This window comes from Apiospora marii (assembly GCF_038362585.1).
Source record: "Apiospora marii strain CBS 49790 chromosome Unknown utg000003l_segment0_segment0, whole genome shotgun sequence".
Taxonomy (NCBI): domain Eukaryota; kingdom Fungi; phylum Ascomycota; class Sordariomycetes; order Amphisphaeriales; family Apiosporaceae; genus Apiospora; species Apiospora marii.
Genome location: NW_027117374.1, coordinates 5,899,111 through 5,915,297, shown reverse-complemented (window position 1 = coordinate 5,915,297; position 16,187 = coordinate 5,899,111). Strand labels below are relative to the sequence as shown.

General features: G+C 52.3%; 7 protein-coding genes across 7 annotated transcripts; 3 read left to right on the top strand and 4 right to left on the bottom strand.

Moving 5' to 3' along the window:
• Positions 1-226: 226 nt before the first annotated feature.
• On the bottom strand, positions 227-1,504 carry PG985_005412 (Alcohol dehydrogenase- zinc-containing; the record flags this gene model as incomplete). Its single annotated transcript, XM_066825181.1, has 4 exons — positions 227-414; positions 501-627; positions 694-929; positions 982-1,504. Coding segments are annotated over 4 exons (1,074 nt in total), but the record flags the coding sequence as incomplete, so codon positions are not given.
• Positions 1,505-3,327: 1,823 nt separating this feature from the next.
• PG985_005411 (uncharacterized protein) lies at positions 3,328-5,454 on the bottom strand (the record flags this gene model as incomplete). Its single annotated transcript, XM_066825180.1, has 1 exon — positions 3,328-5,454. The coding sequence occupies one exon, from the start codon at positions 5,452-5,454 to the stop codon at positions 3,328-3,330; it is 2,127 nt and encodes a 708-aa protein (XP_066688340.1).
• An 85-nt stretch (positions 5,455-5,539) lies between these two features.
• Positions 5,540-6,060, top strand: PG985_005410 (uncharacterized protein; the record flags this gene model as incomplete). The annotated part of the gene is made up of 2 exons (XM_066825179.1): positions 5,540-5,714; positions 5,786-6,060. 2 exons carry the CDS (start codon positions 5,540-5,542, stop codon positions 6,058-6,060), a joined length of 450 nt encoding a protein of 149 aa, XP_066688339.1.
• Positions 6,061-7,504: 1,444 nt separating this feature from the next.
• PG985_005409 (uncharacterized protein) lies at positions 7,505-9,288 on the top strand (the record flags this gene model as incomplete). The annotated part of the gene is made up of 2 exons (XM_066825178.1): positions 7,505-8,377; positions 8,452-9,288. The coding sequence occupies 2 exons, from the start codon at positions 7,505-7,507 to the stop codon at positions 9,286-9,288; spliced, it is 1,710 nt and encodes a 569-aa protein (XP_066688338.1).
• Positions 9,289-9,408: 120 nt separating this feature from the next.
• PG985_005408 (uncharacterized protein) lies at positions 9,409-10,445 on the bottom strand (the record flags this gene model as incomplete). Its single annotated transcript, XM_066825177.1, has 2 exons — positions 9,409-10,065; positions 10,143-10,445. 2 exons carry the CDS (start codon positions 10,443-10,445, stop codon positions 9,409-9,411), a joined length of 960 nt encoding a protein of 319 aa, XP_066688337.1.
• Positions 10,446-12,951: 2,506 nt separating this feature from the next.
• On the bottom strand, positions 12,952-14,213 carry PG985_005407 (uncharacterized protein; the record flags this gene model as incomplete). The annotated part of the gene is made up of 5 exons (XM_066825176.1): positions 12,952-13,018; positions 13,120-13,452; positions 13,558-13,965; positions 14,045-14,099; positions 14,177-14,213. The coding sequence occupies 5 exons, from the start codon at positions 14,211-14,213 to the stop codon at positions 12,952-12,954; spliced, it is 900 nt and encodes a 299-aa protein (XP_066688336.1).
• Positions 14,214-14,897: 684 nt separating this feature from the next.
• PG985_005406 (uncharacterized protein) lies at positions 14,898-15,603 on the top strand (the record flags this gene model as incomplete). Its single annotated transcript, XM_066825175.1, has 2 exons — positions 14,898-15,194; positions 15,319-15,603. 2 exons carry the CDS (start codon positions 14,898-14,900, stop codon positions 15,601-15,603), a joined length of 582 nt encoding a protein of 193 aa, XP_066688335.1.
• Positions 15,604-16,187: the final 584 nt, after the last annotated feature.

The following is a 16,187-nucleotide window of genomic DNA, read 5'->3' as shown; positions in this document are numbered from 1 at the left end:
AGAGAGATCAAAGAGCTGACAACCATAAGATATGAATTATGTCTGTGCAGTATATGCTGGTCTCGGCTTGCTCGTGGCGTTGGATTGGTTCGTCCGGGCTCGCCATACTTACCGTGGGGTACATGTAGATGGGCAGGTGGAGGGAGATAGCACCGGGACGGAAGCAAAATAGGTAGTAGTTGTTCGAACTATGGACCTTTTACTAGATGCATGCTAGGATCTTCATTCAGACTACCTGCTGCATGTCCACCTGAATCTTCACTTGTGTGTTTTTATCTTTAGCCAGTGTGTTGAAACCATCTTCCACCACACGATCAATGGAGATCTTGCGCGTGATCATGCGCTCAAGTTGTAGCGACCCGTCTTGAATGGCTGCGATGACATTGTCAAAGTCCTGCTTGGAGTATCCCAGAACTGTACGCGACGACATGTTTCTCAGCACAGCACTAAACGACATTTGGTAGGGAGGCAGGCAGTATGATGACTGTGCGTGAACTTACCGGCATGGAGTCTCCTCTCTCCGAAACAAAGCAGGTTGAGGTCAAAGCTCACAGGCTTCTCCCAGATGGCAACATTGACCACAATGCCTCTCGGCCTGACGGCACGACACGCGGCTTCAATGGTTTGCTAGAGGCCGGCGCAGTCAAAAGATGCCGTAGCTCCCGCGCCATCCGAGCTCGCTGCCTTGGTCACAGCAACAATATTCTCGGTCAGGGGGTTCACAACCTGTGTAGCTCCAAACATGGTAGCCAGTGCCCTCCGCTCAGCTGCGACCTCGCTGACGACAATAGAGCGCGCGTCCTTTGCCTTGCAGCACGCGACGATGCTGAGTCTAATTGGGCCTCCGCCCAGGACCAGTACATCTGCACCGGCCTTGATGTTGCTCTCTGCAACGGCGCGCCAGCAGGTCCCGAGTGGCTCGACCAAGACTACGTCTTGTCAGATCAATCGCACGAATCGCAGACAATCATCAGTACGTACCGCCAATATCCAGAGGGATACCCTCCGGCAGGGCATGGACGAATTCACTATCAACACAGATGAACTCGCTCATGCCGCCGCCTCCTCCCGATAAGCCGAGGAACCCGGGTGTTGCGCAGCAGCTCAAGTACCCTTCCTTGCAGGCAGAACAGGCAAAGCAGCATACCGTTGGTCGGATGACCACCCGACTCCCAGTCTTCAGCGACTTGTTGGTTGCCTTTGCACCAACCTCAACAACTACACCAGAAATTTCATGGCCAATAGTAAGCGGCCGGGTCTCGCCTGTGACTGGGTGAGGGTGACCAGGCTCTGGGATGAAGGTTGAGCTCGAATACTCGTGCAGATCCGTGCCGCAAATTCCGACGAAAGCTGGCCTCACTTTGACCTGGTTGTCGAGGCAGGCAGGCTCCGGGATGTCCTCCAAACGCAGGTCGCCAGGGTTGTAGTAACGAAGTGCACGCATGATGATCTTGACTGTCCCTTTCTCCTTCTTTCCTCTTGTTTGGGCGTGATTGGCGATGATCTTTTACACTCTAGTGGGTAGATGATTTTTTTTTGACGAGCTACCTTGGGAGGATAGAGTTCCAACTAGTAGCTTTCAGATCGTCACGCGTCGGTATATATACTATGGCTGCGGATTAATCTATCGGAAGTACGGCGCTCAATCCATGCACCATGCGTGCGAATAGCCGCGCTCGCCAATCGGTACGAAACGGGTACGATATGGTGGTCCGTAAGGAGGCAAAGCCTCGAGCCGCTTGAGACTTAACCGGCCAGAAGGGATTGTGTGGTGGAGCCAGAAAAGTACCGCAGGAAAGTTGGCAATGCTGTATCCGTAATTAGGTACTGATATACGGATACTTACTCATCAGAAGTCACCTCGTAATGCGGACGCTATCCAGTAAGGTGTGCCGCTTCAACACGTCACGTCGCATGGACGATCGACATCTCGACCGAAGATGCAGCTGGAACCTGGACGCAGTTACCCCAGCATCTGATGGGACTAGATGATACCTTACCCACAGATCAAAGGGTCCCATATACGCAGCTGCGATAACAAGGGGCAGCCCAGTCGTGCAGGCAGCGGTCCGAGTTGATCTTTACCACATTGGGATAAAGGCATGAGCGTTGGGGGGAGCCACACTGGCTAGCTCGCGAGTCGCGACCTAGTAGATCCGCTTCTAGCGGCGCTTCGCTAGGACTGAACTACGGGGTAAGGGAGATAAGGTCTGATAGGCTGGGGCTCCAGGATGAGCGGCACGACGGAGCGCGGTCCAGCTGACGACGAGAAGGATAAGAAGAATCATGCTTGATCTACAAGGGCAACGAGAGGCTGCGACAAGACGGCACGCTTCGTGTTATCACAAAGCCAGTGGCTCTACAGTGGCTCTCACCCCCCGGCATACTGTACATGACCTACCTACATACACAACAAGCCAGCCCTTAACTGCAAGCAACAAACAACAGACCAGATGCCGCCTCGTGTCAAAGTTGAGGCGCATCCCCAAGACATGGTTCTCTGCCTTATCTGACGTGGCGTGCTGGAGGCTGTCGGACCTGCTCGCGTCGCCGTATCAGCTGCGACCGCACCAAACCTCGCTGCAAGAAATGTGTGCGAGATAACTTGGAGTGCTGCGGTATCGACAGGGGATTCCGATGGATCCAAATCACGGATGCAAATTCCCCAAATGCACCTCGGGCCAAATCGACAAAAGCCACTCGAGTCAGCACGAAGCGGCAGCGTACACTAGACGAGGTAACAATGCCCTCGAGAAAGCAGGTATGCGAGTCTGCGTGTTGATGTTGAGGCTCCCAATAGGCGCACGGGTACCCGTGCGGATTCCAATTACAGTAAAGCGCCCACTGGTTTCGGCCGACATCGCACCCTTTTTTTTTTTGCGGTATTACAACCAGCGCAGCCTAACATTCGTTTCTGTAGTATCCTAACCAGTGTAGCGTAGCCTATATTGAACCCTAAACTCGAACTATAATACAATCATCATCAACCTGTTCAGTCGAAATAGAGTAGAGGGCCTGCTGCTCCTCGCAGTCTTGTCCTGCCCTTGTCCAAAGGCCGCCCATACCTCTCCGATTAGGTAAACCACCTGCCGATTCCTGAGCAACCTGAATATCAATTCGCTCGGTCTCAGACCGATCCCAGTCTAAGTATGCCATCATTTTTTGTCTTGTCCAATCTCTTGTCCCCGTTGGCGTTTTGCAATGCTTCTTCATTTGCTTATAATCTAAGCACCAATCGTAGCTTGCCTTGGTATACCGTAATGGTAAACCCATCGCTTTCCGGTACATCTTATTGCTAATATTGGTCCCCGGACGCTGATCCTTATACTAAGCTTCTCTTACTGTGATGCATCGTTGGTAGCTTGCCCTTGGGTCGTCATGTTTTATAGGCTGCTCCGGAACCTGTTGCTGGTCGAGGACCTGGTCGACTTGCTCCAGAGCCTGTTCTAAGACCTGCTCTCGAACATCTAGATCTAATAAGTCGGGAGTAGGTTCCAAGACCGGCAAGTCGGACGTAAATTCCGGTACTTCTTGTGGCCGTTGTAATTCCGCCTGTACTCGAAGTTGTAGCTCTGCGTGCCTCAGGGGACATGTTTGAGAGGTCCTTGTGTGACCCAGTGTGTTACAGCTGGTACACCGTGGTGGGGCTCTCTGTCTGGTCGTGGCTTCCACCGCCTCAAAGCCGCTGGGCTCCCGTCGGTTGCTTGACTGCGGTAAAGATGAGTTGGTATTAGCCGAGTCAATATGTTGGCGAGGCTCCAGGAGAAGGGGTGTAGTGCCGCTTCGGATTAGGTGCCAATGTGGATGGAAGTCTTCGCGCTGGAGGACTTTATTTTGGGATAACAAAGCCTCAAGTTTATGGACGCATGGCAAGCCTTGCGACCGGGAGAAGGAACCTGTGCAGTTTGGCGAAGGAAGCCCGCTGTTCGTCGTGAGAAGCTTCCGTTGCTCTTCAACCTTTCGGAGAGCCTCATGTGATACCCAGCCACGTACTACGCCATAGAGTGGCCCAGATAATTCGATCGGCGACCGAATCTGCTGTTTAGCCTGGTTGGACCTTAACTCTCTAAGTTGGTTCATTAGCGCGTGCTTAATAGCTCTCCAAGCCTCAAATAAATCAAGAGTCGACTTTTTCAAGTGGCTCTTTAAAAGGGCATGGACACCTTCAACGCGCGAAGTGACAACATTACCAAAATGAGGATAGGTATCAACCCAAGCCTTCACAAGCCTCTCTTTATACAAATCAAGCCACGTCTCCTTAACGTATGCTACCGCTTGTATATGTGTCGTAATGTACCGTTGTTCGAAGGCGGACACACGGGTATTGATCATCTCTTCGGTAGGTGGCTTCATGATTTGATGCCAGTGGTGGTAAATGATATTCCAATCTTCGAGATTCTCAGATTTTTCAGCTTCTGCATTTGGGAATCGTAATTGATTAACGAACGATGGCTGACAATAACGAAGGACGGCTTTATTTACATGCCAAAGGCATAGTAATGAAGCAGCAGAAGGAAAGCACACCGCGATAGCGTTAATACAAGCAAGGCATCGATCGGTTAGAACGACTGAAGGCAGACGGGCCTTGCTAATCTCGTACAGTGACCTGAGACGCTCCAAAGCCCAAACGAAGTCCTCCTTGCCCTCCCCACTAAGGAATGCGAATGCGATGCAAAATGATCGTTGAGAGGCGTCTACACCGATCATATCTAGGAGCGGCATTCCGTACTTGTTCGTTTTATAGGTGCAGTCCAGAATCAAGACATCCGGATAGGCCTGAAGATATTTTAGCGAGTCTGGATGGGCAAAAAGCACAGCCTTAACACGGTTATCCGAATCGAGCTGCAGACGACTCCAGAACCCTTCACGATCAAGCTGGTTAGCTAGGGCGTTGATCGTGCTCTGCCCTTCGCACATCTCTCGTCTGCTATCCGCGATTCGATTGTAGATATCTTGCTGCGTTGCTATCGAACTCGTGTTTTGGCGTATATACGTTCGAATCTCCTTAGGGGGAACGCCAGCGTTCGAGAGGCTTGATAACCGAGTCTTCGTTTCGGTATCGAGTGCACGGTGTATAGGATGGGCGGATGGGTGTAGACTCGGCTCGTGATTATGTTGGGCGAACTGTCGGTTGGGTCGGTATTGCAAGGTCCAAGTATCCCTGTCTCGCGACTCTTTTGCTAGCACGGAGAACGGACAATTACTGCTTCGGGTTGTTGTTTTCTGCTGGCGCGCCATCCCAGAAGCATATTCGCGACGTGACCGATCACATGCGTAAACGACTGTAAGCTTGCCGCTCTTCTCCTTTGTCGACCTTTTCGTCACGAATGCGTGACCTCTAGTATATGCCCACTCGTTGATAGCCGTAACTAAGGCTGCTCGGCATTCGTAGGTGTTTTCAGGAGGAAGACAGTCGTCGGGGAATTCCTGGTGGCTGCTGCTAGTAGCTTCCATTATGGACAAGTCTTGGGAAAATGATGGTAGTTAAATGGAATACGCGAACGTGGCTTAACGTGTTCTGTAGCGCGTAAAGTGTGCGATGCCGGCCGAAACCAGTGGGCGCTTTACTGTAAACGGAATCCGCACGGGTACCCGTGCGCCTATTGGGAGCCTTGATGTTGACCATAGGAGCACGGCCTCGCACGCTCTCAAAGACAAGGAGAGCGACATGTCAATCTCAGCATTGAGCCAATATTCTATTCACAGCCTAGTTGGTGGGCTTTGAACTACTGTCAGTTACGCTTGGAATCCCATGGCATAAGACGTATCTGATGAATTACAACAGTCGCCGAGCAAGTCAACCCACGGATGTGTCCTATATGGCAGGCAGACAATGAAGGCAAGATGCAGCTGCTGCCCTTGGCGGCTTCATCGCAGCTCGTCTTCGATGCTGTCGCGGCAGCAAGCTTCCACCGTCTTGCCTACCACGATGATCCTAGCTTCGACGCAAAGGCGGATCGGCAAAAGCCGCTGCGATTAGATCGCTTTCAGGCAGTTGCTGGGACGTGTTTTCTTCACGAGGAAGTCCCGACGACCGCTTGTTCTCCGCTGTTGCCCTAGTTATTCTCATGTACGATGAGATGATAGCCGCGCAAGACTACTTTACAACTCTCGCACAAATAATCACGAGCATGCGAGTGTTTATGGATTCCTCGAGCTTAGGAGGCAGCGCACAACTCCAGAGTTACCTCCGGGATCAATTCTCCATGTAGGTTTGCATCTTGCCGCACCATCATGGCCGTATCCCCCCTGTTGACATGGTTTGCACAGTCTTACCCTCTTTGCCATCACACAGCTCGATGCGTCATATAGTGCACAAATCCTGCCTTCCATCTTCAACTTTCTCGACTGCTTCGAGGAAGCAGGCCAAACCGATCAATGTTGACCCCCCTTCCTAGCCCGCTGCTGGCGGAAGCTTTTGCCAATATGGGACTCCCAACAGAGTCGGCTCTCGGCCACGGGAGTCGAGAAGGAGCTCGAAGCATTACGTGATGACATTGAGGCGAACGAGTCGTTACTGCAGCTCGATCGCTTCTTAACCTGGGTGTATTTTATTGCTGCCGCTGCCTCTCCGAACGAGGATCTCGGCCGATAAAAATGTCGGCATGATGATCAAGCTCTTGGAAACAGTTAAGGCTACAAACGCAAGTTGGTCTGCTTAGCTGCAGGAGCACAACGACTTTATATGTGCGTAGCCTGGGTACCTAGGTAGGTAGTCGGTACTTTACCTATTGAGACTGATTTCACCGCAGGCGATTTGAGACCCCTCCAATGATAGGTACATATACTTGAGCACTATTACTGTTATTGCCATTATTTAACCTGAAAAAAAAAAGGTATAAATTTTATATTATTGAACGAAAACTATGTACCATTATGATGCTACTCCTTGGTAGCTGTACACGGACAATAAACTTGATTCAAAAAAAATGCTACTTGACAATTTGCTAACTAACAGTATATAATACAAGAGTTTCTTTTAGAGCTATATACTGCTTATAAAATTGGATCTTCCAACAGCACCCAGGTTTTAGTGTCCCTACAGGGCTGCGCACCTGACAGTGTGACCCAACTCACGCACGCCAAGAATCCAGACCCCAGGTCCCTCGCTGTATCACTAGTTGTAGTCCCTTATCTACCTACTGTACGGAGTAGGCAGGGCAAGTACTACTTATCGCAGATAAGAAGATAAGGAGGTACTCCGTACTACTCCGCACTCCTCCGTCTCCCCACATCATTATGCTACCATGACCTTACCTAAGGTCATAATATCCCTCCGGACAGGCCGCACTTCTTTACCAGGTATCCCCACTCTTGCTGGTTGAACTGCAACGACATCGCACATTCGCATGCACCGCTGCACACACGCGACCCTCGTTGCATGACTGACTGCTGCATCGGTCCATCAAACATATATATACTCGACTCGACCCGACCCGACCCGACCCGACCTACTTACCCCCTGCCCCCCTTCCTCCCGAAGAGCGAGGGTTCGCCCAACACTATGTGCGACGTCAAAGTCCACATCACTCGTGTCCGGACTGGTTGTCTGACATGTCGCTCCCGGAAGAAGAAATGCGATGAGGCACGACCTATCTGCACAGGTTGTAGGCGCAATGGCCTAGACTGCACCTGGCCTCAGCCCAAGAGATCTCCTCCGAGGACGCGAGCCAAGTCCAAGAATGCGACAGCACCGATCGCCTCACATACGAGTCCTGTCGCCAGCTCAGAGAGCGCGGCCCCAACCACCCCATTGCTGCCACTTGACCATGATGGGGCCTGTCCAGAAACGCAGTATGGCTTGGAAGTTCATGGTGATGACGCCGGTGGTGACAGCGTGGGCCGTGCAACTGTGCCACAGGCGCATGACTCTGCCGATAACGCCGCCGATATTTACTCGACAACTTCAGGAAGCGACTTCTTCTTCACAAACGATGTGACCGCCAGCAGGCCATTGTCCCCTTCAAGTGTTACGCGATGGCTCGACCATGGCCTGAGCGCAACAGCACCAACCATCATGCCCGAACCAAGTAGCCAGCGCCTCTGGAACTACTGTGGCGACCAGGGCTTCCTTCTGCTGGGTCACTATCTATCACGGACATCGCTCGTTCTCTCTGGTGGCGTTCGATCTGAGAACCCGTTCCTGTCACAAATAATGCCAATTGCTATGCTCAACGACCTTATCATGCACCTCGTCCTCACCATGAGTGCAGTTCACAACGCCGTCGCTCTTCCTCTGCAGTACGACGACTTAGCACATACATATTATAACAGGTCTTTGGCCTTGTTTCGAAAGTCAATCAGCAGCTATGTTTCCCAGACTAGCGTAACGCCTGCAATCCTAGCCCTGGGCTCCCTGCTACTATGCTTCACCGAGGTGGGTTGCGACCTGTCAATTCTAGATCTCGGACCAGCTCCTTGGAATTTGCGCTTTTACTGAAAATCACTCAGACAGTCCGAGGTGACCGTGACGGCGCAATCTTTAAGCACCTGAAAGTTGCTGACACGCTTATCGCGTCTGTTTTGAGCAGCAGCGATCCATCTCATCCAAAATCTTCCCTGGAGAACTTTCTTGTGGAGTTCTACGTTTATGTTGTCACCTTGAGCCTGGTATCGTTGGAGCCTCAAAAGTGCAAGCAGTACCAGATAAACGACCTGATTCAATCTCGGGCACATTTTCTGGCCTCGGAGTCGTTTGTTGGTAGCCTTTGTGGCTGTTGGATCGAGCTTCTCCTCTTGATTCCTCGCATCAATAGCTTCGCGGCGGAATACCCGCCACTCGACACGTCGAAGCCCGTTCTCATTGCCGGTGACCGAATGGCGGAGTTTGCGACACTGCACACCAAGGTTCTCAACTGGTCACCACCTGAAAGCGCCGATGAGACGTTGCGTTTGGGCGGGCTTTTCTACCAACACGCGATCCTGCTCTATCTCTACACGAGCGCGTTCGAGCCTTTGCCGTCCACAAGCTCACACTCGACGGATCTGGTCGGCACGTCCGTCTCTGCGGCTCTTGCGCATCTAGAGGATATCGAGGCAACTGCGCAGATCAACACCATACTATGTTGGCCAGTTGCCATAGTTGGGTCATGTCTCTCGGACACGGAGCAGCGAGATATGATTCGAGATCGCCTACAACGGTTGCAGGAGTCGCTAATGATCGCGAACATCACTGATATTATGGACCTTCTCGATGCGCTCTGGGAAGACGCGCCGAGTACATTGGCTAGTCCCTGGAGATTGCATCATCTTATGAAAACCCGGAATTTGTGCTTCTCGTTTGCTTAGTCATGGTCGAGGCGTTCCTGAGTCTTTACTGCGAATTGTGCAACAGCGAGGAGCGGAATGGCGAAAATGGATAATGGATACTTTCATGACTACCTACATATCCCTTTGCCACCATTTTGCTCATGACCTTTCCGGCAGACCCCAGCCCTCCTTGATCAAGGCCTTGACAGCATCCTCAGACGCTGCCATGTTGGATGCTAGAGCGCCAGGGCCAGACGGACCGGGGTCGTTGTAGGCGGTGACAGGTCTTGCTCGGCCCTTTGTGACTTCGAGGATGATGCCGCTCTCGATCTTGATGTCCTGCTTTCCCTCTGCGTACTCTCCAATAGTTGAGCTCGTTGTATCTTGCTCAATCAGTGCCGTCATAACCTCAGCAACTTCCTCAGGCTCGACCCACGTATCATTGACCGAGTCGATCATGGACAACTTGTCCGGGTTGTTGGTGTACAAGGGCGTCTTGATGATACCGGGCGCAACAGCTGCAACGCGAACTCCTGCGATGGAGTCGACGTCCTTGATGGCACGGACGAAACCGCTGATGGCATGCTTCGAAGCATCATAGAGTGGCGTCGTGATGCTTGTGTCCTGAGCGCTGGTGCTCGATATGATGATGATGGTCTTGGGCCCTTTGGATTTGCTGTTCAGGAACCGGGTGAGCGCGAGCTGAGTTGTGCGAATGGGATGGTTGAGGTTGATGTCGAGAATCGCATATCGGTTCTGGCTTGCGACATCGCGGCTTTGCGCCGTTCCCGGAGGATGCCAAAAGTTGCTCCAGGTCTGCGACCAAACATTAGTCACGGCAGATCAGATCAAGGCGGCGGCGGCAGCAGCAGCAGCAGCAGCATCAGACTTACAGGCTCGTAGACCCCAGCTCCCGGGCAGACGATGTCAACCTCGCCGAACTCGCGCTCGGCAACCTGGAACATGCGCTCCAGCTGGTCCCATTGGCGTACGTCTGTTTCCTGGAATACAGCTCGGCCGTGGCCAGAGGCGGCTTGCTGGTGAGCCTCGACTACCTTCTTCGCCTCGGGCCGCAGCGCGAGATCGGCAAAGACGACATTGCAGCCCTTGGACAGCAGTTGCGTCGCGAACGACAAGTTGATGCCGCTCCCGGCACCTGTGACTATGACAGTCTTGCCTTGGACGCTGCGAGACATTCTGGGGCTCCTGCGTGACCTGGATAAGGTAGGTAGATAGGTAGGTAATCGAGTGAGGATGGAAAAGCCTGTAACAAAGAGGATGGGAAGAGGACATGGAACAGTTTAACAAAGGACAACACGCTCTCTATACAGTTGATCCATCGAGCAACAGCTATGTCTACCTGGGGGGCGTTTAGCCCGCGACATGTTATTTCATGTCGCTTCTCCAAAGTCGCCCAGTCAATATCCAGTCCGTCATAAACGTTTCTTGAGTTTCCGCTGGAGGCTAGATCCCCAAAGTTCACGCGGCGGATGTGTGACATGTTGCTCCATGTCTTGGGCTTTGCTTCTACGATTGAGAGTAACCTTTCATTCGACGTTATACCGGATGTGATTGATTTGTCTCGTCGGTTGGCTGCATTTCTAGTTCTATTATTGAGCGGCGCAAATGCGAGGTCGTGCTGAGAGGGCGTCGCACTCCGACTCGATCGGTCGCTGGTTTGGGTCTGAATCGCGCCAGGTGGGTCGGGTGCTGGGCTTTGGCTGCTCAAATTGTCTTGCATCTCCTGGTCGACGAATTGTGACGATAACCAGTCGTCATTCTGGCCATAAGAAGTACGGTGTGAGTCGATAGGAAGTATGATTGGCCGGCTGGCAACTTCGACCATAGAGGTGTTTGGGAAGAAAGCAGAATAGAAATGGACTGAGGGAGTCATTCTGTCGAGAAGTCTATCTTTGTCAAAGTGCTCTAGCAGCCACTGGAACAGCTTGTGGGGTACTGTTCAAATGAACCAACCACTCTCTGGATCTGGCAGATACCTGTCCAGACCGCGCTAGCTTTGAAATCAGGAGCCCCATTCCCACGGAACACTATCCGCAACACGGTTACAGTGTGCTGAATCAGCCTTAACGGATGGTACTGAGCCAAGTAAATTTGACTTGTTAACCTAGTTAGCACCGTCGTCATTCGCGGATTCCAGAGTTGCACTCTGTTCTAAAATAAACTATTGCGATTGTCACTGACGGCGTAAGCCTTAATGGCATTCATGTGACCGCGGAACTGGTTGATGGCATATTAAAGGCAAATAGCTTGCCGTGGTACCCATGAGGCGCTGTGATGGTTTCAATGGAGCATTCAGTAAGAATTCGAAAGTTGGCCGGTCGCCTGCGTTCGTCGAGGAACCTGACTTGGTGCTGGCTGGCTTCCCCTCTATTGTCTGTCGGGAACATTGGGCGCTCGAGGGTTACTCAGTACCATACAGCCAGTAAACGAGAAGCCATGCGTACCTTGCACTATTTGCGGTGGGAGCAGTTCTCTGACTCTTAAATATGATAGCCCTGCCGTCGTTGTCGGGATACTGTCGTAGACAGAGGGTCGGCGCCCGCCGTGCCAGGGAGAGCTGCTGCAAGATACTCGGAGTCGGTTTCGTGCTCGGCATCTGTATCGCTATTTATACATCGATACCGACATTCGCGTCATTGCTAGTGCCCGGCAGGGCCTCGAAATTGATAGCTTCGACTCGGCGAGTCGATTTGTCGCTCGGCGGTGGCTCAGTCTCACATAGCAGGTAACTGATTAACGAAACTACTGCTGTCAGCAAAGGAGCTGGAAAGCTTGATGGAACGATGTGTAATCGGGGCATGGGGACAGACAGTCCTGTTGAGGTCCGACCAGCGTGGAATTAGACGCAACATGGTTGGACCGATTGCCAAGAAGCACTTCCTAATCGAGGAATCGGTAGCAGTTATTGAGTTCCAAGCGCGAAGGCTGATTGTATTAACTCCATGGAGGAAGGTTCTAGTCTAGGGAGAAGCGAGGGAGAAACGGAACTATCATGAGTTGACCAAACTAGATAGCACCTGTGCGTACTGCAAGTCTGTGATGCTGTAGTTCCGTGGCTTTCGGTCGTGGCACGTGCCGGCAATTGCTATTGTCTAGTCCTTCACTCGTGACAGAGCGGCCAGTCAAGTGAACGAAGTGTTGTCTGGCCTCTGCTCAAAGACACTGCTGTCTATATTACAGGCTTCTTGTGAAAGCAGGAGATTCCATACATGGGGCTCCTTCGAAGACGATTGTATTAGGCTGAATCAGTCTCGATGAACCAATCCGCTGAAAAGGCCGTTGTGGTGTTAAATTTCATTATTGCTTACTACTGTTCCCTAGCGGCCTGATTCAATACTACGGCTTTGTGGTAGTTGCAATGCGACAGGGCGTTGTGAGCATGCCCTCAGTCAGGCCGACTCTAATGCCGAGCAGGTGCAGGAATCGGGATCATTCATGTTAGCAAGTATAGTCCATCAGCTAGAAGTGTATCAGTCCTTTCCAGATGAATGTAAAACCCCTTTGAAACCCAAAAAGTTTATGGTACTCTGGGGTTGCATTTCACGGTGTTCTGCGCAACAGACCACGAGCACGAAATTTCCCTCTAATTCTTGACATGCTGGCGACCAGCCTATTGCTTCTCAATTCTCCACAATACTTATCGCCTTTATCTCGTAAGGCAACTATATCAGTTCATTACGTTCAGCCAGTCGCCAAAATATCGATGAAAGCCGCTCGGAACTTGTCCGTTTGTAGCACGGCGCCGTAGCTTTGATCAGTCAGCGCTTGCAATATGCCAAAAGAAGGGAATTAGAAAAGGAAGGACATAATGCAACGGGAACATGAAAGGGATTGGCAGGCGGCGCGTACCCGTGACATTTGCCATCCCGCAGCAGGTGCTCGGCCAGGCGGCGCAACGCACCGACCCGCAAGAGGGCGACGCCGGGCTGGTAGCGGATGTAGCGCCAGGCTTGGGCGGGCGTCAGCTCACCGTCGGAGCAGAGGCTGTACGAGAGCCGTAGCAGGTTGTCGAGGAGGTCGCGGGGCGCGAGGCCGGGCATTGGGCACGCCAGGTGGCTGTGCGGATGGGGCGCGGTGGGCGCGACGCAGAGCAGCTGCGACGAGACGGTCAAGGCGTGGCCCGTCGGTGCGTGCGCGTCGTGAGGATCGCCTGCCAGATGGTTGAGACAGGGTCTCTCGAGCCTAGAGAGAGAGGGCCCTGTTGCGTCAGCAATGTGGCGAGCCGAATGCAGGGTGATGTCCGGAAAACCTCGGCAGCAGGGAGGGGAGAGAGGTGACAAAACTCACGTTAAAACAAAATCCATGCCTACCTCCACCTCATCTGCGTCTCCGATTCGGGTGTCGTCTCCAGGGCTATTCAAGATTGTCGTCGCCGGTGAACCGCGTTGCGAAGGCTGTGATGTGAGACATTGCTGGAGCCCGAGTCCGCCGGGCCTTTGGTTGGCCCCCCCAGACTCCGCAATATGCTCGGGGGCATGGTACCATGTACCACCGTCTTGGCTAGGCTCGGGGCTATCCTTGGCTGCCGATACAGGGGTGAAGACGTCAGCGCTTTGAGAGCTGCGCTGCGTGAGATCGTCGATGATCCTCTGCATCTGTTTACGTTCTCGCAGCAAGTTTGCTTCGCGGATTCGCGACTGCTTCAGGTCCTCTTCAAGCGACTTGAGGTAGATTTCCTTGCGGTCGCGATAGGTTCTGTGGAAAGTGTTAAACTAGTTACACCCTCATCCAGCACAGAGTAGGATTGATCGGCGGAGCGGGAGGGAGAACCTACTTCTGCGCCTGCCGGAGTTGGCGCCGTCTCTTTATTGCCGCGTCCTCCTTGGGCGCTGTATATTGAAGCATGTTATAGCTTAATTAGCGCACTGTCAGGGATTTGTACGCGCAATGGATAATGGCTACTCACCATTGGGGTTGAAGATACGGAAGAGCCGGTCACCCATTGAAGCGTTGGTACTCGGGAACAGGCGATGAACTAGATAGGATTACGTATCATTAATGAATCAATCGGCCAGGAATGGTGTGCGAAGATATGAGCGAGACGGCCAGATTTAAAGAATGGTTCATTCGAAACGGGGATAACGAGGATGGCAGGACACACCTGGTCTGAGCCGGAAGGAGGAAGACCCCAAAAGGTCCGTTGATTACCGAATCCAAATTCCCGTTTCCGGCCTAGCCCTGCGGCTGTTCTTGCATACACAGTGGGGATTGCAACCCCGCCAAGTCCTTAGGGTCTCTCATTCGTGTATCACTCAGCTGTAGCGCCGGAACACGGTGTGCATTGAATCCCCTGCAATTAAGCTTAATGTAACCGCGCCTTGTTTGCTATGCCTGCTGGGTAATCAAAATTACCCGATTCGGAAATATTGATCACTAACCAGTTCCTCGCCCGCATGTGTCCTGGCGCCACGCCATGTGTATATATTACACAGACCCTTCGCCTTGTTCAAGAGATGGGGGATGCTACTAGCCCATCCACCTACTCTCACTCTCTCGTCAGTCCTCCTACGCAGCCAGCCTGCAAGTTCTACTCTCTTTCTCCGGCAGCCGGCTTGTCACGTGTGCTATTATAATCCCAACATCCTTACTTGATCAGACAAACCCTAGCATTTTAATCGTGCGCCATCATGAAGTTCATCCCCACTCCCTTGTTGGCCCTGATGGCCCTTCCCATGGTCCCGGGAACGCTAGCTCGTCCTTCGTCGTGCAAAGCCAAGGTCGTCGCACCCAAGGCTATCTACACCATCAGCAACGATCAGCAAAACGCCGTTGTAGCCATGCACGTGCAGGCGGATGGTATGGTGGGCAAAGCCACCTCGACTGCTACGGGAGGCACTGGCGCCAACGGTATAGACGGCAGCAAGAATGAGCCATCGGCTCCAGATGCACTGTTTTCCCAATCGGCCCTGACGGTCGCCGGAAAGGTAAGGAAGCACTTGCGAGCCCTCTACGTGTTTCTAAGGAGCAACTGCCTTCTTCTCGTCCAAGTTTCCTCCCCAAATTCCCCCTGATCACCCTCTTCCGAGGCTAACATCGGACCGGTTACAGATGCTGTTCGCAGTCAACGCCGGCTCCAACACCGTCTCCATGTTCGCCATCGACGCCGCCGACTCGACTAAACTTACCATGGTCGGCAAGCCGGCGGCGGTGCCGGGCGAGTTTCCCACCACGGCCTCAGACAAGAATAAGACCTTCCACGCCTTCCATTCGAGTTTAACGCCAAAACCTCATCATGATGACCGGTATGCGAAACGAAAAGCTTGTTTCCCCTGCCTTACGAGAAATTGCGTGGAATCTTTCTTGCTGAAGAACCTATCAACATTGTATGGGTAGAGGACCTGGATTCGTGTAGTTTGTAGGTACCGGCCACCACAAATTCATATGAATACCGGGGTCATTCTCCTGCAAGCACGTTAGGTATCACGATATACTACAGGTTTTCTTCTGCTTACTGAATAGGCACCAGGAAGATGGACTCCAGGGAACTCCCTAGTGCCCAACTGGTGCAGAAAGCGAAGGACACAGGAAAACCGGTATCGAAATCCACGGCCTTGTTGACGTTACGTAGCAGGTGCGGAAGCCATCGTGCTGTACAATGAAGAATAATATGAAGTACATAATAGGCAGTATTGGACGGATAAACAGTGGCAATATGTCACCTATCCGGAGAATAGAAACAAAAGCGAATGATCCTACAGTGTCTCGTAGAAGTAATTGAGACTAGTTGCTACGTAGGAAGCCGCTCCTGGGATCCATTACCACCGTCGCCAGTGTGACACACAAGAACTACAATGGGGTCCCTTACTTGCTGTGTGAGAATACCTTCTACCGTGATATAAATATCCTTTTATAGGCCAAGGAGCTGGAATAAACTTTAGCGCCCAGTAAGCCCCTTCATTCGTCTACTCCAGTTAGGG